This window comes from Myxocyprinus asiaticus, chromosome 13 (assembly GCF_019703515.2).
Source record: "Myxocyprinus asiaticus isolate MX2 ecotype Aquarium Trade chromosome 13, UBuf_Myxa_2, whole genome shotgun sequence".
In the NCBI taxonomy this organism is placed as follows: Eukaryota; Metazoa; Chordata; class Actinopteri; order Cypriniformes; family Catostomidae; genus Myxocyprinus; species Myxocyprinus asiaticus.
Genome location: NC_059356.1, coordinates 45980237 through 46007210, shown reverse-complemented (window position 1 = coordinate 46007210; position 26974 = coordinate 45980237). Strand labels below are relative to the sequence as shown.

Sequence of the window (26974 nt, the reverse complement as noted above, 5' to 3'; positions counted from 1 at the left end):
TTTCAGTAATGTCTCTGAAAATCAGCCTCAAACTTCCGGTTGACAGAAGCTCAGGACCACCCCCCCACCCCAAGACATGACCCATTGTGAAGCTATTTCTGTCACCAAGTGGGACCAGAACTCGAAAAGCTTGGCAGCTGTTGCTATTCAATTCTCTTCCTGCACAGATAAAAATACTGGGATGGATGGATGGATGGATGGATAGATGGACAGATAGATAGCTAGATGATGGATACCTTGGAGGAACTGTAAATACCATGATGATAATGGAAATCCTACAGTACAATGGTACAGTTTATATCAAAGTACCATGGTATTACCATATTCTTACTGTACCATGGTTCTGCCACGGTATGTTTTTGTAATAGTAGTTATAATCTAAGCAGTGAAAGTTTTGTGAAGTTTAGCTGGTTTGTAATTTAATACTCTTAATCCCAAAGCAGCTTTGTTTAACTGGAAATCCCTTGGCCCATTTTAAAGGTTGTGTACACCTCTCCCGAGCTCCTGGTAAATCCGCTGGGTTCAGATGGGGCTCAAGGCTCAATCATGTTCACATTAATTCAATTTACCTCATGCATCTGCCAATAGATGGGATCACCGGGCTTTATTACACCAAGGAACATACCTATGCGCCACTGGAAACATATTAGATAATTGGTATGATGTAACAATATTACATTGCTAGGTAGAGATTAAGCAACCAAAGTTGTTTTATTAATTGCTTGCTGCTCAAATGAAAATCACTGTTTGTGTTTATGGAATAAATGATCATCATATAAAAAGCTGTCGAACAAATTTCCTAATCAGATCATTATTCTTTAAAAACCAGTGAAGTCATCCACTGTTCAAGTTAGTGAAGAACATTAAACCTGTCTCAATTCCCCCCCACCCAAAGCACAAATGTGTGTATTTGACGAATACGCCCCAGACTACAGTAGTCCGGTGGTGCATTCCAACAGAATGAGCTATAGCAACAGCTGTGTTTTTTTCCAAAGCTACTATCGCCAGGCGACAAGCTCATTGGACGTCCGTAGTCTCTGCGACAGATGCTAGTTGTTTGCGTATTTGTCCTTCCGGCATGTACAGGGTTAAACTAGAGCCCACTATACACTGACAGACATCATGTTAGCCAGTCCGTGTATCTGCACATTAGCAGTTATCAAAGATCCCTGCATTTTTCGAAGTTCATACATTTAAACACCTCGCTCCTAACCTTTTTAGCGCTGTGCTGAGCTCAACATTACAGTGCAGTATTTGTAGCAGCTTGACTTGGCTAGCATGGGCTGAACACTTGAATGCTTTAACTAGCATGTTGTGTCATCACAACAGGCCTGCACCCTTTGGTGCTGAGAGCACCATCTGTTCCGAACTCTTCTGAAGCTGTGGCAAAACAATATGCCATCATGTTCTGAGGGACATGACCTCAGCAGGCTGGAGAAATGTGTGAAATGCTTCGCTGTAGATTTTGAACACAATGAGAGGTCTCCGATCTGTTTGTGAAGTTTACAGAAACTGAAATATAAATGAGATATGTCAAATCTTGAGATCTTTGTTGATCTTCTAGGTTGGCTGATCTTCAGATTATCTTCCAGCCTGACCTGCTAAAGAAAAGTCCCAATAAAAACCCTTCTTAAACCAGGCAGAAGACCAGACTGGGTGGCTAGCTATGACCTGTCAACCAATTTAGGTTGGTTTAAGCTGTTTTTTTCAGTAGGGTATCTGGTCCAAGCTGGGCATTTATGGGTCGATAGATGGTCCAAGCTGGTCTGGATGGTTGATCAGTTGGACTACCAGGAGATGGACCTCGTTGACTATCTTGGTGAAGCTGGCTGGTCCGAGCTGGTCTGGACAGTTGATAAGTTAGACTACCAGTAGATGGACCTGATTGACTATCTTGGTCAAGCTGGTAGGGACTGGTAGACCACCTTCAACCATCAAGAAACCAACTAACATCTTCCAGAAGCCAGCTTGATTAAGATAGTTTGAGGTGGGGTTTTTTATTTTCAGCAGGGTGGAACACAGAAGACAAACATGGTGGTTTAGGCTTGTTTATGTTGGTTGTCCAACTGGTGGACCAGCATAGCCATACTTTCCCCAGCAAATCTTAGCTGGTAATGCTAACCCTTACAAAAAAATGTAGAGCTGCCACAAACTTGCTGCAAATTCGCCACTCATTATTTTGACATGTAAATGAGCTTTGCGGCAAATTCTTCATCGTCGCCAAAGGTTTGCTGCAGGTCCACCACTACCGGTGAAGAGCTGCAAACCTCAGGCAAACATTTGTGGCCAATAGCAAGCTCATTTGCATGTTTAAATAATGAGTGGCAAATTTGCGACAAGTTTGCAAGAACTCTTGATTTTTTGTAAGGGAACCAAGGATTCCTTGCTAGTTAATCTAGTGAAGAAGACCAACAACCACCCAATAAATAGTGACAACTGTTTAGCTGTTTGTTACTAAAACTGTTTAGCTGTTTTCTCATCTGATTTGCCTGAGAAATCAACCTCAGCTGAACTGTAAGTATATATCGTGGTAAGATGTAAACAGATGCCTGACTCTTCAGTATCTTGGCTGCCTCACATTCACAGATGGTTTTTACATTTGTGCTGATGCTTGTTGATTAAGCATATATTACTTGAGCTGAGTTATTTCAGTCAAGGTTCACAGCCAACTAGGCAGGCTAACGCTTCCCTAAACAGTTTTCATATAAGCAAATAAATGCCAATAGACACCTGAGAACAAAATAATTAGGCTGTTTAACTCTAAGAGCCACTAGGGGGTTTGTGGAAGGGTTGTCGCCAGTAAAGGGTTTTCAGTAACAGGTATGAGGTGGCTGCATGCAACTGAGCCAAACTTAACATCTGTTCTAGAGCTTTCCTGACAAACTAATTTTTGTTTTAGATCATTTTCATTGTATGCAAACAAAGATGCTATAAATGTGAATGGTAACTGAGGCTAACATTCTGGCTAACATCCAACTCCAAGGGTCTGTATAGTAATTAGCTGCAGTGAGAGAAGTAATGCTAGCAGCATTTCCCATGTGTTTGATTCCAATTTGACTATTTCTGGGCTAATAAAACAGTATCCTTCACTGGATGAGAGCTTTGTGGAGAAATTAGGAGCCTTTGTTTGTGAGATACTTGGAGCATTGTAGAGCCCAAATCATTCATAGAAAGTTTACATTAGGACTGGCATTACTTATTTTGTTTTTCAGATATGTTTAAAATTGTAAAATTATGCCTGGAATGAATAGCCTGCCCACACAAAAAAGTACTGTGGTGGTACTATGGCACAAAGATCTGATGGTAATACCATAGTACTTTGATATTTACCATGGTGCTGAATGATTCTCATATTCTGTACCATAGTATTTTAAAAAGTATTCTGAGGTACTTAAAAGAATACCATGGAACTGCTATGCCTTAGAAAATAGTACCCCCACACTACAAAAATCCATGTTAGTACCCCACTAGATTTGTCTCGTGCCCCCCAGAATCTTCAGATGTTTCACTGACAGCGAAACAATCAAGGGGCACTCCGTCCCCTGGACTGACGGCAAAACAATCAACGTTGTTGGTACAAGTGCCCCACCAAAGTTTGTATCCTAGTACCGCCCCTTGCCGTTCAGCAACCTAGCTCCACCTCTACTGGATAATCACAACCACACCAGAAAAAATATTCTACCCAAATTGTGAGCTTGCAGGCTTAACTGAATGTGATCATTCAAGAGAGCATGTAGTGTGAGATAAGGGCAAAACAACACGTCTTTCTATTGTGTTGTATTTGCTGGCTGCACTCCAAAACAAACATAAAGCATGACTAGTGCAGTCCGATTCACGAGCAAATGACTCTTATGGGTCGGTTTGTTTAATGAATCGCTCCAAAGACTCACCAATTCACTATCGGTTTGACTAGTCCGATTCACAAGCAAATGACTCTTATGGGCCAGTTCTTTTAATGAATTGCTCCAAAAGACTCACCAATTCATTATCGCTTTGACTGGTGTTGTCCAATTCATGAGAAAATTACTCTTATGGCTGGTTCTTTTATTGAATCGCTCAAAACGACTCACCAATTCACTCTCGGTTTGACTAGTCCAATTCTTGAGCAAATTACTTTTCTGGGTTGGTTCTTTTAATGAATTGCCCCAAATGACTCACCAATTCACAATCAGCTTGACTAGTCTGATTTACGAGCAAATTACTTTTCTGGGTTGGTTCTTTTAATGAATTGCCCCAAACTACTCACCAATTCACAATCGGTTTGACTAGTCTGATTTATGAGCATATGACTCTTAGGGGTTGATTCTTTTAATGAATTGCCCCAAACGACTCACCAATTCATTATTGCTTTGACTGGTGTAGTCCGATTCATGAGCAAATTTCTCTTATGGGCTGGTTCTTTTTATGAATCGTCTTAAACGACTGACTTATTTAGTGTTGGTTTTACTAGTCTGATTCACAAGCAAATTACTCTTATGGGCCGGATCTTTAAAGGAATCACCCCAAATGACTCACCAATTCAATATTGGTTTGACTTGTCCAGTTCACGAGCAAATGACTTTTATGGGCCAGTTCTTTCAATGAATCTGCTCATTTGACTCACCCATTCATTATAGCTTTGATTAGTTTCACAAGCATATTACTCTTATACTTTGGTTCTTTTATTGAATCACTCAAAATGACTCACCAATTCACTCTCAGTTTGACTAGTCTGATTCATGAGCAAATGACTCTTATGGTTCGATTCTTTCAATCAATCCCCCCAAATGACACACCAATACACTATCGGTTTGACTAGTCTAGTTAGAATCAGACATCAAGTATTCCATAGAGAAACAAGCACAGAAAGCAGTATGAACACAAAGATGAGAGGTGAAACCAAAGCATGTAATCCCTTGAGGTGTGGAAGTGTCAATCAGGAAGCCCCTATATTTAACCCCACGTGTAGTGGCATACTAAAACAGAAGTCCAGTTCAGCCATACAGTGGCCATAAAGTGTAATGTGGTCTTTTGGCACACAAGGACAGTCCTGATGGGCAACTCCCCACTGCCAGTTATATTTAGAATGGAGAAAGGCTTTTATATCAACATATAATCCAACCATTTGGTAGCCATGTGTCCCCACACCCCTGAGGGTCTAACCTGTTATGAAACTAGGGAGTCCCCCATATGCAACAGCCTATGTTATGAAACCATGGCTACATTACACTCGGCCAATGTTTGATTTTATATAGAATTGATACACTAAAATAAGATGAATCAAAATTCATTGTCAAAACAGAACAAGACACTGTTCAATAATAGAATCCAAACTGAAATGTAATGGATGTCATTGTGTTCTCTTGGTCCTTCCTCCAAAAGAGATGTCATGCTGGTTATAAATGAGAGACTTGTAATGAATGGCAGAGCTACTAAATATAAATGTGGAGACGTGGTGTCTTCCTCTCAGGTTCCATTTATGTCTTCAGTCCTGATAAAAGCATGCTGGCAGTAACACCCTGAGGCATTGTGCATACCTGCAAATGAGGGGGGAGATTGTGGTGTGAATATCAATGGTATGATATTAATAGTACAACAATGATGAGATGAGTAGTAGAATTACTGAAATCAGTATCGACAGCAAATAACTAGTCCTATACATAACCGTAAATAATTTGAGATGCTTGCTAAGATATGGCAACCGCCCAGCTGCGGAAAGTTTTGCACCGGAAAGCACCACTTGCATTTTCTTTAGAAAATGTTGAAATCTAGTTGATTTTGAAATTGCAACTAAAAACTCTAAAGACTAACATCCTGTCTACACCAGACGCAAGCGCTGCATCAAAAGCAATAGAACCCCATTATAATCAATGATGCTGTCGACACTAGAAGTGTCCGTTGCGGAGCGGCGACAATAAACGGGTGTCCCGTTCCATTTTTCGCTGCACGCACTGGAGCTACTACACAAATTATATGGTTTCGAACATTCGTGTCGACGCATCCAGTGTACACAGCCTCAAGCCATTGCGACACATCGCGTCAACAGATGTGCCCGGTGTAGACAGTGTGTTAAGACCCAGGTATTCTTCGTATTTGCGTGTTCTGGATCGGATCACGCCTTGTCAACTGTGTTGCCTTTGTGAGTATACTCTTATGACTGCGAGCAAATACGAACACGTTTTACGCATGCCCACTATAACTTCTTTGTGATACTCTTTTAGTAGAGTCATTGGCTGGCGAGTGTCACGCATACTGTGCACGGAACGATCAGCAACGCGGACGCATCAAGTATACTTTGTCCTTAAGCAGTTATAAGCGTTATTCATACAATGTAAGAAGCTAGACTTTTCTCTCGAATGAACTTAAGCAGAATGTTACATCCAGACCACACCCATGATTAGTTTTTACCAATTATCAACACTCTTCAACTAGCGAGTTCTCCTAGGTCAAAAATTTCAGGGATGTGCATGAACAGGAGAAATATCACTATATGAACACCTTGCAGAACAAAAACATCATTGACTTTCTTTAGCTAAAATAACGGTCTGTGCTTACCGAAATTCGAAACACTGCCCCCAGTGGCTAAAGCGGGAAGTGTTGTTGAGCGTATAGGCACGTTTGAGCTAAATTTTTTGGGTGTAATGTCCACAGAGGGGTGCCAAAGGTTGTTTTAAGCTATACAGACTGTAATACAGTGAAGAGGAATGCACACTTTATAAACTGTAACACCAACCCAAACCTAAACCTAACTATCAGTGGCGTAAAAATATAATGTTAGAGGGAAAAATGCAACCTCCTAATCAAGGTCATCACTGATTATGTGAACACAAGTACTTCCTGGTTTCAAAGCACGATCCAAAACCGGGTCTCCCATGCTGCTAATGCAATGCACTTTTGGTCGCTCCACAAGGGAATGTAAACACATTGGATCCAATGCAAAAATGTCTGATAGGAGATGGCGCTTGTTTGTAAGTTGGCATAATGTGACCGATCCTAGGGCTCTGTCATAATTTTTAGGCAAACTAAAAGTAGCCTGTTTGCTCAGTAAATATAAATCAGCCTATAATAAACAAATTCATGCATTTGTTAATATATTTGACCTGAAAAAAGGTCCTTTTATAATCCCATACACCAATGCCACAGTTGGCCAAAAGCATCACAATGTTTTTGTCATATTAAACTTTTATTAGATATTTTAAGGTTTGAGTCTCTTTACATTTTCCCCTTTTATTTAGCAGACTAGCTTAGGCTAGTTTAAGATTTTTTTTGCATGGTTCCTTGGTCTTTGATTTAAGTTTTAACGTGTCTGTCATGTGTTTTCTTTAGAGGAGGAGGAAGTTCTAGAATCTATCCTGAGAGACAGATCTCACATCGAGGAAACTCTACGGCTCGCAGCAGATGAGCAAGCAGGAGACTATGCTGGTAAGGAAATGAAGCTCATTTATGATAGACACACCCATAGAAAGACCATTTCAGCAATTCATTTAGCGAGTTTGCATAGTACTTCTTTCAGAAAAGCCCAGCACATGTTGTCATATGTTGTCTTTGGATGCTGGTGTGCTGATGTCCACTCCGGATTGTTAACTAGCAAGAATTTCTTACACAACTCAAAGTTTTGACGGTGAAGAGCATGGTTATGCTAGTCCACCAGCACTAACCAATATAAATTTACCTGGAATAGCATGGGAATTTGTGCTGGTCTAAGCTGGCCATTTCAGCAGGGTTAATATCAATTATCATATATATTGACTGGCCAACTATCCTAAATTGTAGAGCCTTCCAAAAATGTAATTTTAGTTTAATTTGTTATTAAAGACACCAAGAATTCACTTTACGAGTGCAGTTTTCTTTCCTGTGAGATTGTGTTTCCTTTTGAAATTAGCTACTTGCTAGTTAGTAGCAGGGGACTTGAGTGGGAAGGACATTCTCATTCTCGAGAGCATTTGATTGGACAAAAATCTGTGCAACATAATTCAACAATATATTTGGCAGGAACAAAAAGGCAGCAAACTATAAATACGTTTATATCTGCAAAAAGTTAGCTTTGTCAACTTTTAGGAGTACATTAGCACATAGATTGCCTCCAAACTCAAATTTTTGTTAACATACCACACAAACGAGTTAAACAATGCACACAAAAAAAAAAAAAAAAAAAAAAAATATATATATATATTTGAGCCTATTTTACGATTTACGCATATCAGTTTCATTACAAAATTAAATTAATAAACTTAAATATTAAGTTTTTATATATATATATATATATATATATATATATATATATATATATATATATATATATATATATACTATTTCTGCATTATGGAATTGTATTAAGCAATTGTATTATGAAATAAAAAATAAAAAATATATATAAAAAAAATTAGGCTATTTTTTTAAGATTTATGCATTTCAGTTTCAAAACAAAATTCCATCAAATGTATTTTTTTTTCATCTAAATTTAACTAAATATTTTCAAAATAAAATTATTTTGCTCAAGAGTACTCAGTTCAATTTGATGGAATTTTGTTATTAAATTAAAATGCGTAAATCTTAAAATATATATACGTATATATATTTTTTGAGTGTACATTATCACATCCATTATACCTGGTACTGGTGGAGCATTGTTACTTCATTCACAGAACAGATCTACTTAACGTATTGTAAACTTTAACTGAACAAACGGCTCATAAGACAGAATGACCAGCATATTGAATTCGTGCATAGACACTTTTAGGTTTGTTTACTTTGCAGTCTTCTCACAATTCCTCTCCAAACACTTTATCCACAACACCATCTTGCACTCTTTCCTCTCCTGCATTATTTCCCCCATCTCTTGAGTCTTTTAGGATGTCTTTCTCTTTTATAATAAACTCTTTCTTCAACTTTTCTTTTCTCAGCTTCTTTGCAAAGATTGAGAAAGATCTACCACAATTCCATCAGGCCCATGGAACAGGCCTACAAGTACAATGAGCTCAGGCAACATGAGATCTCAGGTATCAGCCTGTTTTCTACTCCTGCCTTGTCTGCAGTTTTTCTAATTCATGATCATATCTGAATGTTGATTGGTTGTTACATCCCTTCATCACCATTACATCATTCTCCTCAACCAATCAGTGCTCACACTAGTTAGTTCTGCAAATCAGCTGGCACACTCAAGTGATCATATTCATAAGGAACAACCCATGGGTTGCTGTGTAAACATTTAAATGTGTTTAAATGCTGACGTAATAATTAAGGGTCAAGTACCAAAGCTGTCAACTACAGTCAACAATAGAATTCATTAGCCTTCTTCTTAATATTATTCTGCTCCTGTCTGGGAGTCTGAAATTTGGCGATCATCAGCAAATGTGGTTCTTCCATATGGGTATTTATTTTAACTCACAAAGTTCCAGATACATTACAGCTGATAAACAAAATCACTCAGCACAAATCATTGAGGTTAACACATGGAGGAAGTGCTAAGAGTCGATTCTATGAGCTGTCAGATGTGTGGCCCGTCATTCCACAGCTGTAGACCTGATGCACATCAGGGCCTGGGGGACCGGACCAGAAACAGAGCGAAAGAGAGAGAGCTAAAATAGACAATACATTCTCATTCATGGTAGAAGGTTTCATCTGTAAGCAATTAGGAATTTCTCAACAGCCCTCACATTATACAAGGCATTCATGTGTTCAAGTCCCTTGTACTCATGCATTCACATTAAAAATCTTTTTTCACATTTTTTATATGTGATTAAATGATAACGATTGCTTATTAAGGGGAGGTACAGTACTACACGGGAAATGATGATTTTGTTGGGGTTAAACAGTTTTGACTTCATGTAATATTTTGCAACTTTATTCAAAAACATAATTTTAAGTTTTATGCATTTCAGTTTCATAAGAGAATTCCATTAAATCAAATTGAGTAATCCTTAACAAAATGAAAAAACATAAATAAATTACATTTTATTGATTTAATTTAGTTAAACATTATATTAACATTATATGTTTGATAATACGTATGTACAAATCTAATCTTACTCTCCAAAATTTTTTTTAAGAGTTACGTATTTCTGTTTTTTTTTTTTTAGTGTTGATTAAGCTTAGATATTTCTGGTAATTGGCAGTTTTCTATTTATCTTTAGCCCTTTTCTCATTAGCATTTTATATTAAAAAGGCAAGAAATATATTTATTTATTCATAAACTGTAAAACAAAAAAATCCAGTAAAAAAACAAACAAACAAACAAAAAACAAAAAAAACTGGCAGCTGTGGTTGACAGAATATTTTTGTAAAAAACACAGTAAAAATATAAACAACTTTACAGAACAACCTGTACATTTTACAGTTTAAATCTGTTGTTTTAACTGTATTTTTTTTATGGTGCAGTACCATTGTTTATATTATTAAATTATAAACTTAATATATTAAACTTCTGAAACTGTAAAAATTTGCTTTTCACTTTATGATGTGTTGTTAATCACCGTAGTAATTACAAAAGGGTACATGATGACATGAAGTTCATCAATAGTGGCTCTTCTAGGAGCAATGACCAATAAACATGTAGAGACAGCGCTCAGTGTCACTCACACAAACACTAAACACCATCAGTGTAACGCATGTGAAATTAAAATAATGCAATAAACACGTAGAGACAGCGCTCAGTGTCACTCACACAAACACTAAACACCATCAGTGTAACGCATGTGAAATTAAAATAATGCAATAAATATGTAGAGACAGTGCTCTGTGTCACTCACACAAACACTAAACACCATCAGTGTAACGCATGTGAAATTAAAATAATGCAATAAACACGTAGAGACAGCGCTCAGTGTCACTCACACAAACACTAAACACCATCAGTGTAATGCATGTGAAATTAAAATAATGAAATAAATATGTAGAGACAGCGCTCAGTGTCACTCACACAAACACTAAACACCATCAGTGTAACGCATGTGAAATTAAAATAATGAAATAAACATGTAGAGACAGCGCTCAGTGTCACTCACACAAACACTAAACACCAACAGGGTAACGCATGTGAAATTAAAATAATGCAAGAGACAGCACTCAGTGTCACTCACACAAACACTAAACACCATCAGGGTAATGCATGTGAAATTAAAATAATGTAATAAACATGTAGAGACAGCGCTCAGTGTCACAAACACTAAACACCATCAGGGTAACGCATGTGAAATTAAAATAATGCAATAAACATGTAGAGACAGCGCGCAGTGTCACTCACACAAACACTAAACACCATCAGTGTAACGCATGTGAAATTAAAATAATGCAAGAGACAGCGCTCAGTGTCACTCACACAAACACTAAACACCATCAGTGTAACGCATGTGAAATTAAAATAATGAAATAAACACGTAGAGACAGCGCTCAGTGTCACTCACACAAATGCTAAACACCATCAGTGTAACGCATGTGAAATTAAAATAATGCAATAAACATGTAGAGACAGTGCTCAGTGTCACTCACACAAACACTAAACACCATCAGGGTAATGCATGTGAAATTAAAATAATGAAATAAACATGTAGAGACGGTGCTCAGTTTCACTCACACAAACACTAAACACCAACAGGGTAACGCATGTGAAATTAAAATAATGCAAGAGACAGCACTCAGTGTCACTCACACAAACACTAAACACCATCAGTGTAACGCATGTGAAATTAAAATAATGCAATAAACATATAGAGACGGTGCTCAGTGTCACTCACACAAACACTAAACACCATCAGGGTAATGCATGTGAAATTAAAATAATGTAATAAACATGTAGAGACAGCGCTCAGTGTCACAAACACTAAACACCATCAGGGTAACGCATGTGAAATTAAAATAATGCAATAAACATGTAAAGACAGCGCGCAGTGTCACTCACACAAACACTAAACACCATCAGGGTAATGCATGTGAAATTAAAATAATGTAATAAACATGTAGAGACAGCGCTCAGTGTCACAAACACTAAACACCATCAGGGTAACGCATGTGAAATTAAAATAATGCAATAAACATGTAAAGACAGCGCGCAGTGTCACTCACACAAACACTAAACACCATCAGTGTAACGCATGTGAAATTAAAATAATGAAATAAACATGTAGAGACAGCGTTCAGTGTCACTCACACAAACACTAAACACCATCAGTGTAACGCATGTGAAATTAAAATAATGCAATAAACACGTAGAGACAGCGCTCAGTGTCACTCACACAAACACTAAACACCATCAGTGTAACACATGTGAAATTAAAATAATGCAAGAGACAGCGCTCAGTGTCACTCACACAAACACTAAACACCATCAGTGTAACGCATGTGAAATTAAAATAATGAAATAAACATGTAGAGACAGCGCTCAGTGTCACTCACACAAACACTAAACACCATCAGTGTAACGCATGTGAAATTAAAATAATGCAATAAACACGTAGAGACAGCGCTCAGTGTCACTCACACAAACACTAAACACCATCAGTGTGACGCATGTGAAATTAAAATAATGAAATAAACACGTAGAGACAGCGCTCAGTGTCACTCACACAAACACTAAACACCATCAGTGTAACGCATGTGAAATTAAAATAATGAAATAAACACGTAGAGACAGTGCTCAGTGTCACTCACACAAACACTAAACACCATCAGTGTAACGCATGTGAAATTAAAATAATGAAATAAATATGTAGAGACAGCGCTCTGTGTCACTCACACAAACACTAAACACCATCAGTGTAACGCATGTGAAATTAAAATAATGAAATAAATATGTAGAGACAGCGCTCTGTGTCACTCACACAAACACTAAACACCATCAGTGTAACGCATGTGAAATTAAAATAATGCAATAAACACGTAGAGACAGCGCTCAGTGTCACTCACACAAACACTAAACACCATCAGTGTAATGCATGTGAAATTAAAATAATGAAATAAATATGTAGAGACAGCGCTCTGTGTCACTCACACAAACACTAAACACCATCAGTGTAACGCATGTGAAATTAAAATAATGAAATAAATATGTAGAGACAGCGCTCTGTGTCACTCACACAAACACTAAACACCATCAGTGTAACGCATGTGAAATTAAAATAATGCAATAAACACGTAGAGACAGCGCTCAGTGTCACTCACACAAACACTAAACACCATCAGTGTAACGCATGTGAAATTAAAATAATGCAATAAACATGTAGAGACAGCGCTCAGTGTCACTCACACAAACACTAAACACCATCAGTGTGACGCATGTGAAATTAAAATAATGCAATAAACATGTAGAGACAGCGCTCAGTGTCACTCACACAAACACTAAACACCATCAGTGTAACGCATGTGAAATTAAAATAATGAAATAAACATGAACTAAACTACATAAAATATAACACAGAACACCCCAAAGTGCATAAATATGAAGACAAATAACTATCACCATAAAATATAATGAAATGTAATGGGTCACGCAGGGAATTCTGGGAATGCCCGATTATTTTTTTTGTTATTTTTTGTACCGTAATTTTTACAATTATTTACCAAAAAAGTACATTTACTCTGTTGTTAAACATAATATACATTTTTACTGTTAAGAAAATCATACTTTTTACCATAAACTACATGTATTATCTTTTTAAATATATTACCATTTTTAACATATATTTGACAGTAACTACTCATTAACCAGTTTGTTTTTTTACCGTAGCATTTTTACAGTCTTTTATCATTAAAATTAGGGACATTTTTCAGTGTAGAATTCTCGTCTATTTTAGTGTTTTATTGATTATTTTGTAAAGTAAACAACTTTTTGACAAAGTTGTCGATCATATTAAATCAAACCAAATGTCTGTATCCCTTTTGTATTAATATTCTGCAGGTGAATATTTAAACAGAAGGTGCCTTATTATGGAAGGGTCACAATACAAAATAAACGTCTTGTGTTTTTTTTGTGTATTTTTTACATGGCCTATTCACCTGTAGTACCTCCCTTTGATATGGTTACCCAGGAGTGCACAACACAACAAAATTAGCAAAGCAAATAAAAACTGAAAACACAACGGAAATAAACCACAATACAACAGAAAAACCACAGCACAACTAAATTCAGCCAAAACATAAAGACAAATTTAAATCACACAATATTATAATCTCGCCTGCATTGAGTCAGAACTGCCACACAAATTAAAAAGCAGTGTTTAAAAATATTTATTTTCTATTAATTTTGTAGTGTTGTGGTCTTATTTATGATACATTGTGGTTTATTTCTGTGTGTGTTTGTGTGTGTGTATGTGTGTGCGTGTGTGTTTATTTTTTTATTTTTTTATTATTGTTTTTGCTTTGCTAATTTTGTTGTATTGTGCACCCATGGGACACCATATTTAAAGTCTAAAAATAAGTTTGGATCTAAAGTGGGTTTTTTTTCCCCTATTAAAATGCCCCCTTAATCTGCTCAAATTGCAGAGGGCCCCAGTGTAGGTTGTGTCCTTTGGAGGGTGACATTCATGGCACATGATTGTCCTGCTAACCTCTGACACAACACTAGGATCAAGCTTGCCCCCTTGTGGTTCAGCATGGTACTTAATCCCTTCACTCACCACAATAATATAAACTGATGCAAAACTGAGCTAGTACACAAGTGAGGGTACTGAAGGAAACTGAAACAGGTCTTCCAAATATCATCTAAGCATATATGTTGATAATGGCTGCTGCTGGTGATTTTAAAGGAACGTTAGTTTAATGGGAGTACATCTTGGCCAAGTCTAAGTGGGGGTGGGTGTGGTGGGGGTAGAAGGGCCATTGCCCCCCTTGATTTTCCCTGTGCTTCTTTTGATTCTCGGGTGAAACATGACCCAGACATGTTCTTGACAGCTTTCATGACATTCACACATTTGGTATTTTTTTTACAAGAAAACATGACAAAGATACTGATAAAGAATCAGTTTTAGTTGTGTCTGGACAACTCTCAAACATCTTCCACACACACACATTTTAGCTCATCACTCTCTCCTGCTTCACAGGAAAAGTGTCACTTCTTTCTTTCTTTTACCCCTACACATTCTCTCTCTCTCTCTACCTCCACTATTTCTCACTCTTTTCATCTTCTTTCACTCTGCTTGTGTCTCCTCCCCCTGACATCACACGCCCCACCCCCTCCACTAAACAGCCTATCCTGGACGCACACTGGGGGATTCGGCAACAGGTGGGTATGACGGGGGCGTTCATTGCATGGCACTGCCTGCATCTCTGCTCCCCTGTAGTGTAATTGCAGCTAGCGTGCATCTGCACAATTACCATCAGCATGACAAGATAATTATACGTTTCTAAGTAATAAAAATGTTCTAAGTATGTTGTTGCTTAGTAGTCATTCAGCTATTTTAAAGTTGCCAGAATATAAAGAATTCAAATTCACTCACCACAGTGAGTGTCAGATTGTCCAATCGTATACGCAACAATTCAACAATAATTCAGCAGATTTAGTACCAGCATATTTATGGTTTAAAGTCTTGATTTGGTTCTGGTGTTTTTATTAACTTAACTAAGTAGAGACATTTTCAAATTAATTAACAATATAACTTCTAACCCAATGACATTTTTGGACTGTAGCACAGTTGACGTATTTCCTGTTGAAACAGGAATTTGTCAACATATCTAAATAGCCAGTAGCCTTTAGTGTACCTCACAGACCGGCAAAACTTCACTTGATATACAGTGCATCCAGAAAGTATTCACAGCACTTCAATTTTTCCACATTTAGTTATGTTATTATTATTCCAAAATAATAGCCTTATTCCTTATTCCAAAATGGATTAAATTCATTATTTTCCTCAAAATTCTACAAACAATACCCCATAATGACAACATGAAAGAAGTTTTTTTGACATCTTTGCAAATTTATTAAAAATATAAACCAAAAAAATCACATGTACATAAGTATTCACAGCCTTTGCCATGACACTCAAAATTGAGCTCAGGTGCATCCTGTTTCCACTGATCATCTTTGAGATGTTTCTACAACTTGATTGGAGTCCACCTGTGATAAATTCAGTTGATTGGACATGATTTGGAAAGGCACACACCTGTCTATATAAGGTCCCACAGTTAACCGTGTATGTCAGAGCACAAACCAAGCCATGAAGTCCAAGGAATTGTCTGTAGACCTCCGAGACAGGATTGTATCGAGGCACAGATCTGGGGAAGGGTATAGAAAAATTTCTGCAGCATTGAAGGTCCCAATGAGCACAGTGGCCTCCATCATCCATAAATGGAAGAAGTTTGGAACCACCAGGACTCTTCCTAGAGGTGGCCGCCTGGCCAAACTGAGCAATCGGGGGAGAAGGGCCTTAGTCAGGGAGGTGACCAAGAACCCGATGGTCACTCTGACAGATCTCCAGCATTTCTCTGTGGAGAGAGGAGAACCTTCCAGAAGAACAACCATCTCTGCAGCACTCCACCAATCAGGCCTGTATGGTAGAGTGGCCAGACGGAAGCCCCTCCTCAGTAAAAGGCACATGACAGCCTGCCTGGAGTTTGCCAAAAGGCACCTGAAGGACTCTAAGACCATGAGAAACAAAGATTGAACTCTTTGCCCTGAATGGCAAGTGTCATGTCTGGAGGAAACCAGGCACCGCTCATCACCTGGCCAATACCATCCCTACAGTGAAGCATGGTGGTGGCAGCATCATGCTGTGGGGATGTTTTTCAGCGGCAGGAACTGGGAGACTAGTCAGGATCGAGGGAAAGATGAATGCAGCAATATACAGAGACATCCTTGATGAAAACCTGCTCCAAAACCTGCTGGACCTCAGACTGGGGCGAAGGTTCATCTTCCAACAGGACAACGACCCTAAGCACACAGCCAAGATAACAAAGGAGTGGCTCTGGGACAACTCTGTGAATGTCCTTGAGTGGCCCAGCCAGAGCCCAGACTTGAACCTGATTGAACATCTCTGGAGAGATCTGAAAATGGCTGTGCACCGACGCTCCCCATCCAACCTGATGGAGCTTGAGAGGTCCTGCAAAGAAGAATGGGAGAAACTGCCCAAAAATAGGTGTGCCAAGCTTGTAGCATCATACTCAAAAAGACTTGAGGCTGTAATTGGTGCCAAAGGTGCTTCAACAAAGTATTGAGCAAAGGCTGTGAATACTTATGTGATTTTTTTTATTTTTTATAAATTTGCAAAGATTTCAAACAAACGTCTTTCACATTGTCATTATGGGGTATTGTTTGTAGAATTTTGAGGAAAATAATGAATTTAATCCATTTTGGAATAAGGCTGTAACATAACAAAATGTGGAAAAAGTGAAGCGCTGTGAATACTTTCCGGATGCACTGTATTTTCGAAATGAATAAATTCCAGACACTTTTTGTAACAAACAACTGATGGTTTTGAAAAGTGCTGGTATGAGCATTAGCGCAACTGAGGACTTTCTCATTTTGTATTTTATAGACCTTTTTCACGCTAGCCCCATCTTTGATTTTTAATGGGAATTACAACAAGGCTGTGAGGGACAGACTTACCATCTCTTCAATGGGCTGTACCAGGACTGTAGCAAGAAATTCTGGGCCCCCTGAGAATATATTGCTCTGGGCCCCTTACCTATTAAAATAATACAGTTTCGGGGCCTGGGTAGCTCGGCAAGTATTGACGCTGACTACCACACCTGGAGTCGCAAGTTCGAATCCAGGGCATGCTGAGTGACTCCAGTCAGGCTTCCTAAGCAACCAATTGGCCCGGTTGCTAGGCTGGGTGGAATCACGTTGGATTAACCTCCTCGTGGTTGCTATAATGTGGATCTCTCTCGGTGGGGCACGTGGTGAGTTGTGTGTGGATGCCGCAGAGAATAGCGTGAAGCCTCCAAATGCGCTAGGTCTCCGCATTCAACAAGCCACGTGATAAGATGCGTGGATTGATGGTCTCAGATGCGGAGGCAACTGAGATTCATCCTCCGTCACCCAGATTGAGGCGAGTCACTACGCCACCACGAGGACTTAGAGCGCATTGGGAATTGGGCATTCCAAATTGGGGAGAAAAGGGGAGAGAAAAATAAAAAATAAATGAATAAATAAAAATAATACAGTTTCGAATTTGTTGTGGGCCCCCCTGGACCTTTGGGCTCCTAGAATCGTTACCACCTTTCACCCCACTGGCTACGGCCATGGGCTGTGCTGCAGTTTAAAGTGATTTTGGATCGTTCCGCAGACAAAACATTGATAAAATATCTGTCCAAGAACATTCAGTATACAAAGAACTCCAGACAACATGAGTTGTGGAAAATCAGATGTGATTCAGGAGCTTTATACCGTTCGTGCAATTGAAGAGACTGTAAGTCTATTGCTCACATCCTCATTTTCATTCCCATTAAAAATCAAAGATGGCACTACTGCAAATAAGGTCTGTTGAAAAAAAAATTTATACACGGATAAGATGGTCACAAGTTAATTTTGTTACATTTTAGGAGTGTGCTAGTACTGTATATAAATGGCTTCAAAGATAATAGACATGGATTAAAGGCCACAAAACTTCTGTTTCATAAAAAACAAATCTATCATGATATTACGTTTTTGCATACAAAATATGGTCGTTGTTTTCTATTATGGCCTATATAAAACAAGATTGGTGTGTGTAATATACAGCTTATTTATCTGGATGTATCTGATAAATGAACGAAAAACACAGAAGAATCCATATTTGTTGCATGTAAAGTCCTGGCATACCCACGTGGTTGGGTGGGATGGGCGAAGGGGTATGTGGCATAGTGGCACTGACAACTTTCATAAAAATAAGATGCTATATCAGTTTCTCTTCTAATTCAAGAAGTGTCCTTATGTGTCTTATTGTGAGACTTTATATCACAAAAGAGTGAAGCAGCCTTCATTCCCATGTTTGAGGGTTTATAACACATTCTTTAGACAGATGTGATTTTAAAAAATCATGCAAAGCTGTGCAAAACATGTTCCCCACTGTCAGATCAGCTGCAATACATTCTAGCTTGCCCCAACACCAATTTTTTTTTTTTTTATAAAGAACAAATTCAGCCTGCATTCATTTCATTGTATCATACTTTATCATGTGTATTTATTCATTTTTATGACTGATGTATATGGCACTTTTGCTTGTTGCTTTTCGATTCTAAATGCTGACAGTGATGCTCCAGCTAAAAGATCAGAACTGAGGCCAATTTCCTCTCTTTTGAAACAGCTTCTATATGTAACATTGAACATGCCTGCATAATTTCATCACACCACAGTCAATGGACATTATCAAATGAAATTGCATTCATATGCAAGAGCTAAATTACTTGATTGAAGATGGGATTGGCCAAATCTCTGATCTGTTTCACTATGTTTTTCAGCATGGAGTGAAAATCTAAGAATTCCAAGCGAGATTCGTCATAACCTATAACTTGCCAACTAGAAAACTAGCAGAAACTCAATCAAAGGTACTGGCGTCAAAGGTGGTTCACCCAAAAATGTAAATTCTGTAATATTTTTTTTAAATGAACTGTCCCTTTAACAAAAATGATATTCCCATATAAAGGTATGGTATGGGATTAGAGGAAATTAACTAATTTCAAATGTCTGAAAAGGTCTGAATGTATGTAACACATGTACAATATATATACTGTATATATATATGAGGAGCCCCTGCAAAAAATTACTCTGTGATAGGTGAAGGCCAGATATTAAAAAGAATAAGTTATGTTTCCAAAATAATTCTTTAATTGCTACATTAGTGTAATCAGTTGAATTGAATCAATATTTTGTGTATGTATATATATATATATATATATATATATATATATATATATATATATATATATATATATATATATATGAATTTTCTTTCGAACAAGAAATCGTTCTACCTTGAGTTGTTTGAATTTTTTCTGTTTTTGTTGCTGACTTTGTAACTGCATTGTACTTTTACTGTTTTTAAAAGATGGAGAAATCACCTCGAAACCCATGGTGCTGTTCCTTGGACCCTGGAGTGTGGGTAAATCCTCCATGATCAACTATCTGTTGGGTCTGCAGGACACTCCCTACCAGTTGTACACGGGTAAACCAACTAGATAATTAGCAGGAATTCAAAGGGTTCCCATTGCTGTCTGCAGGCTTATGAACATCATCTCAAGTAGTGTTTGGTATTTAAATATACTGTATTTTAATTCAGATTGGTTAACTGATAATTGCTTTCTGTCTTTAGTTTCTTTGTTTCCTTTGCACTGTTACTGGAATTTCCTAATTTAATGTTCTAATGATCTTCTGTTCCTCCAGGTGCTGAGCCCACTACCTCAGAGTTTACCGTCATCATGCACGGCGATAAGATCCGTACGGTGGAGGGCATAGTCATGGCTGCTGACAGCTCTCGCTCCTTCTCTCCACTAGAGAAGTTTGGCCAGAACTTTTTGGAAAAGCTTATAGGCATCGAGATGCCCCACAAGCTCCTGGAGCGGGTGACTTTTGTGGACACACCTGGAATAATTGAGAACCGCAAGCAGCAGGAGAGAGGTAATATTATACAGGAATGCAAAGAAATAATATGCTAAAACATTTTCTTTTGTTTCCGCATGTTCTAACCAGGTGCGACACAACCAATTTTCAGCAAAAAGAAAATGCTGCACAGTGCGACAAAATTACCGCCCATTGAAACAGATTGTATGTAAAATATTTAAATATGTGCAGTGCAATTTTGGACCAAAGAGTTTCCCCTGTAGGTGGGGCTAAAACCACCAACTAGAGGTGCTTTACACTGACAGCAACTTGAGGTGAATATAGGCTAAAATATACTTCAGTTTTCCACGTGCCACTACATGTCTATGTGCAGCCCAGGTCTGCACATGCGCCTGCTGTTGACTGAAGCAGTCGTAGTTTGCATGTGTCTGTTTGACCATTTACGCGACAGAATGACACGTGGAAAAATTAGGTATACCCTAGCCTTTAGCAACTGGACTAGTTCATTTTCAGTAAGGATTTGGCAATTTTATATTTCATTAGAGAGCACTGGTGTTGTGACAAAGTTGAGCAGAGTTCTACCAATGGGAGTGCTGACAGTGAAGCTCACGGGATCCACCACCTGATACAATTAGATAAAGCAGTCAAGTTGGAACTCATACTAGCAACTAATAGTACAGTGACTTGGCAATTTCAGTTTAATCGCTGTTAGTCAGAAGACCCCTAGGCCCCAATGTCTTGTCGCTTTATCGCATCGCACTGGGTTAGGGCACTAAAATATATCAATTGATTCCATTAACATTATTAAACATTTTAATCTAATCTATCATAATTAATCTCCATCCCTCTTCTCTTACTTCAAGGCTACCCATTCAACGATGTGTGCCAGTGGTTTATCGATCGAGCAGACCTGATTTTTGTGGTGTTTGACCCCACCAAGCTAGATGTAGGCCTCGAGTTGGAAATGCTCTTCAGACAGTTAAAAGGTCGAGAGTCCCAGATCCGTATCATCCTCAATAAGGCTGACAGTTTGGCGACCCAGGATCTCATGCGCGTCTATGGCGCTCTCTTCTGGAGTCTGGCACCCCTTATTAATGTGACCGAACCACCCCGTGTCTATGTCAGCTCTTTCTGGCCCTATGACTATGCCCCTGACACCAGCTGTGAACTCTTCAAACGTGAAGAAATATCTTTGCTAGAAGACCTTAACCAAGTGATCGAGAACCGGCTGGAGAACAAAATCGCCTTCATCCGACAACACGGCATCCGCGTCCGTATTCATGCCCTCTTAGTGGATCGCTACGTGCAGACCTTCAAGGACAAGATGAGCTTCTTTAGTGATCCCGAACTGGTGTTCAAAGAGATCGTTGATGATCCCGACAAGTTCTACATTTTCAAGTCTATTCTGGCAAAAACCAACGTCAGCAAGTTTGACCTGCCAAACCGGGCTGCTTACCGCGACTTCTTCGGGATCAACCCAATTAGCAGCTTCAAGCAACTCTCTGCACAGTGCTCCTACATGGGTGGGTGCCTGCTGGAGAAGATAGAGAAGGCCATCACCCATGAACTGCCAGGCTTGCTCAGCAGCATCAACTCGGGAAAGAACCCGACTCTGTCCTCTTGCGAGGCCACTGGGTGTGGGGAGAAGCCTAAGAACCGCTACCGGCGAAACTGAGAGAAGATAGAGGTTGGAGGGAGATTGAGGAGGAGGAAGAGTGCAAGAATGGAGGGGATGTGGAGTAAACAAACAGAGGAAGAGCAGTAGAGCCAATCCTGCCCTTGCCGCAGGTCCGAGTCAATGGAGACGGATCTCAAGGGACTTTTTTTTCAGAAAAACTAAGAGGTTGTGTGTTGGGAAAGTTTGAGGGAAGGGGACTCAGGGTTTTGGGTGGAGGGAGTTTTTTTTGTGAAGTCTTGAGGTGGAGCTACTTCTGAATGTGAGGGGAGTTTGCCAAAAATAACTCTCCTCTCTTTCCGCACTACTTTTATAAACTATCCACAGTTTTGTAGGGAAAATGTGTATGCATGTAAAACAAAATGGCTGACACACACTTAAAACATGTAAAAAAAATTGCAAAAATAAAATATCCAGTGACTGAAAATGTGTTGCTGCTGTGAATGTATGCTGAAATGAACTTTGCTTACAGATGCTGTATCCGAAAAAATCTGAGCTTGTAATTTTTTCAACATATTGACCATACAGTAGCCTATACAGTCAGTTCCCTGGTCGTACATTTTTCTGATGTCTTTAGCATTGATTTAATCACTTTCATTTGTTGGCAATTAGTAAATATGGATTTTTTTTAATCTCTCCCTCTTATGAGTTATTGATAAGCTAAGTCTCTGGGTTTTGCAATAAATTATTTTTACACGGCATGGTGTAGGAGACAGAAGATATTGAAGCTGCGTTTGATTTCTCTCACACATTTCCATTCATCCACTTTGTATACAACCAAAAGGCCAATCTTTTCAGAATTCCACAGTTAAAGGCAAGGGTATACTTTGTTTATCCACGTGCCTTTACATCTCATGGACAGTCTAGCGCTCTAGCCTTTCAAAGCATGCTCTTTTGACTGTGTGCCTGTGTGGAAGCGTTTGCCATGCTATAACTGCTTTGTGAGGCTCTTTAAGCCCAAAGTATACTAGAGTTTTATGCTTATGCTAGCGTATGAATACAGTCAAAGAAGCTAACTTATTATTCTTCATTTAACCATGTGAGTGTATACAGGTGGACAGAGTACAAACATTTAGACAAATCATGGTGTGCGCGTACAGTGCTCGTGTACCCTGCTCATGATGAATGTTACGTCCTTCGCCCTGTATACTTTGGGCTGAACGCAGACAGTATGTGCTTACTGATAATTAAATATTTCACATGTACAGTGCACGAGATGTAGCGGCACATGGAAAACCAAAGAACACTTTTGCCTTAATAGCCAGGTCTTATGTAATGGTAGGCATTTTGTGTGTAAGAATTATAATAACTCTAGATGACTAGATATTATTCAGAAGTGTTCAGGGTGAGTTTATGTATGCTTTATGCTTTTCAAATCTTTTTGCCTCAGTCATGATGTATGCTGAATCGAACAACACTTTGACTTCTCAGTGAAAATGGGCAAACAGTTTCTATGGGATCGACTTTATAGCAATAAAAGTATTATTAACTAGAGCTGTCTGTTTATTTGGAGTTGGGCCATTGCAGTCAATAGACTCGTATCTCTTTTGAAAGCCCTGTCCAGTGTCAGCTAAATATTAGGGTTACTCTTTGTACCCACTTCCAAAAATAGACCCGAGAGATGGGGGTCAACACTGGGGTCAAGCTTAGGCATAAACCGCAGGTATTATTCAAAGATGAAGTCAGCTGGATCTTTAGAAGGTTTGGTCAGGACGGCAGGTGAACGAATGTGGTGGTCTGTATAAATGAAGCAAGCCCATGAAACATGCAGAGGATATAAATTTAACTGAAAATGCATCACACGGTTGTCCAAAGTTTATCCACACTTTTCCTAAGCAAATACTGGACTGTGTCATCATGATTCTGACTGCCTGTTTTCTGTTTCTGGTCTCTGCAGTATAAGAAGCAATGTCAAAACTCTAAAACGAGCGATCCAGACGGAAAACAAGTGTTATTTGGAGTAAAACTGAATTTCAGGTTTAGCTGTTGGGTGTTATAGCAACTCAAAGTAGTTAAAATATCAAAATAACTGACCTTGGACCATCGCTTCATGACATCTACAAATCTAGGTGAGGCAGTGTCAAAAAACGGTCATCGAGAAAGTTTCAGTACTGTGGAGCCACATACTTTTTTGACTAATTTTACAAATGTGATACTCTAAACATCACATTATTTGCTTCTGCGAGTGAAAACACTGGAGACCAGTAATTGAAAACAGGCGGCCGTTATGAATCGTGGAATACGTCAGCGTTCAGGAAAAAGGTGTATACCTTGCAATTGCAACTTTATATCTCACAATTTCATCTTTTATTTCTCGCAACTGTGACTTAATTTCGAATAATTACCTCTTTTATTTTTTTATTCCGTGGCAGGATTTGACTTCCATAGTTCACAAGAAGGATATAGCTGCAGGCAGAGCTCCAAAAAGGGGTGGGAGCTCCAAACTGCCAGCAAAGATATAGTGAGCCCTAATCTAACCCTTTCCCTAATCTAACAGTGCATGGAAGGGACGCCCCCTTTTGGAGTTGGTGCAACCCCCTTTTGGAGTAACACTGCACTCTTTTGGAGATACCGCCCCATTTGGAGGTCTACGGTCTGCAGCTATACCTAATTGTAGTTCACGGGTTGCTTGCCCTGCTAAAAAAAAATAAAATAATTCATTGTGACTTGGGGGTGGGCTCTTTTCACTTGTGCCAGTAAGCAACCACACAAAAAAGTCATACCCTGGCTGTTTCTCAGTATGCATTCTTTTGTGTTCTTATGTTCTCGTGGACTTGCTCAATGTCATCATCCACTGCCGTTGGAAGTTAACTTCCAATACTCAACAGCGCAAGTACAGACAATGCATAATATTACACGGATGTGTTCTTAATCAGGCCAAATATAGAGGATGCATCTATGGTGACCTGTGGGCAAGAACCTGGTACTACTGTGACAAATGAAGGACATTTATCATTGTGTTTCCTCTCAAGAGATTCCCACTGTAAGCTTGCAAATGTCTGATGGCCCATTAGAGTCATTATACTCCATCAACATTTGTTGTGCTGTTGGGCATGATTTTAATAAAGTAATAAACACATGCAGGAAATTAGTGTTTACAGACTTTTTCTTGTAACGTGTCACTAGTCCTGCAAAACCTCACTGGTGTGATGATAATAATAATGCTATCATGGGTGTGATAATGCCAGTAGTTTTCTCACTAGTTACAAATGTGCTGGGACGGGCAATTGTGCAACTGGAAGATCACAGCTGATGCGTTCTACGTTCTCATTTCCTTTCGAGTTTGTTCTTCCATGGTAGCTTGGCAAGACTGGTCTTCATAAGAACACAAGTCCATTCTGCGGTCTTTGTGTTGAGAAAAACTCCCTGTCTACACTGGATTCCCATGATATGTGGTATTTCAATGCCAAGAATGCAGAGGACAGGCTTGCATTCTTATGAAGACCAGTCTTGCCAAGCTACATTGGAAGAATGAACTCGGAAGGACAGGAGGATGTAGAATGCATCCATTGCGAGCTTTGAGATGTGCAGCAATCTTCCTGTTGTGCCAGTGAGAGAACTACTGGCATAATTACACACCAGTGACAGCATTTGCAGGACTAGAGACATGTTAAAAGAATAAAGTCTGTAAACACTCATTCCTCCATGTGTATATTGATGCCAAAACAAAACAACAAATGTTGATGAAGTATGACGACTCTCATGAGCCATCAGACTTTCCCGAGCTTACAGCAGAGAAATCTGGAGGGAAAACAAAATATATGTTCTTCGTCTGCCACCGTAGTGCTGCTATGACTTCTGGGACTTCAAATGGGATTTTGCCTACAAGTCACCATCTAATGCATTCTCAGTATTTGGCCTGATCAAGAACACATCCGGGTAAACATATGCATTCTCGGTACTTGCGTTCTTGAGTATTGGAATTGGAACTTCGGCAGTGGATGATGATATCGAATGAGTCCACAAGATCATAAGAACACATAAGAACTCACACTGAGAAACAGCCATGTTGTCTACACTGGTTGCGTCCATCGTGTCGCTCTGAAAGAGCACAGATGTCCCGTTCTATTTCTGACTCGCTGCGGAGCAACTGCGGAGCCACTTCTAGCATTATATCAATAGTTATATACAGTAATAAGTACATTTTATACAAATGGATTTCCATTGAAAATAATAATAATAATAATAATAATAATAATAAAACAGGTTATTCACTCACTTAACCGTTGCTCGTCTAGCCTTGAGCTCACAGCTGATTGGTCCATGATTGGACCATGTCAGAAGTTTTTGGGGGGACACAAGGAAAATATAGGGGGGCAATACCCCCCCCAGCCCTTCCTAGACCCAGCCACTTTCTTTCATCTGTGGAACACAAAAGGGATAGATGTAACGCAGAATGTTAGCCTCAATCACCATTCCCTTTCACTGTATGGAAAAAAGATGCGACGACCTCCACAATCCACTGCAAACTCGCTTTCAGGTCTCGCTCCATTCTGAACAACCAATTTTCACAATCCAATCAATTCCTGATAGACAAAATAAAGTCTCACCCTAGATTTTTTCTAAATGAATATCCTGTTTCACTCAAAAATATGGCACATTACAGAAGAAAAATGGGTCATGACATGCCACATCATGACGGCTTAAATAAAATCAAACCGATTCCCTCATTGCATTGTTTAACATGTTAAATAAAAGATTTTGTGCAGCATTGCTATAGAAGCAAAGCTGCAACATAGTAATTGCATTCAATACCAAAATAAAGTCAGTGTCCCATTGCCAAACGATATTAATTTTAATGAGTTGATAATAGCATGGGCCTGCCTGTGTGAGGATACAGCCCAGTGATCACA

General features: G+C 38.9%; 1 protein-coding gene across 3 annotated transcripts in view; it reads left to right on the top strand.

Moving 5' to 3' along the window:
- The window catches only part of srl (sarcalumenin), a 28829-nt gene extending 5235 nt beyond the window's left edge, over window positions 1–23594 (top strand). The window contains exons 2-7 of one of the 3 annotated variants that reach the window (XM_051714191.1): window positions 7306–7401; window positions 8883–8978; window positions 15158–15193; window positions 19935–20051; window positions 20270–20503; window positions 21310–23594. In XM_051714191.1, coding sequence (XP_051570151.1) covers window positions 7306–7401; window positions 8883–8978; window positions 15158–15193; window positions 19935–20051; window positions 20270–20503; window positions 21310–22121 — 1391 coding nt within the window. In that variant the 3' untranslated portion in view covers window positions 22122–23594. Of the gene's footprint in view, window positions 1–7305; window positions 7402–8882; window positions 8979–15157; window positions 15194–18737; window positions 19435–19934; window positions 20052–20269; window positions 20504–21309 lie in introns of those variants that run through there. The other 2 variants (XM_051714192.1, XM_051714193.1) reach the window with 2 other exon arrangements.
- Window positions 23595–26974: the final 3380 nt, after the last annotated feature.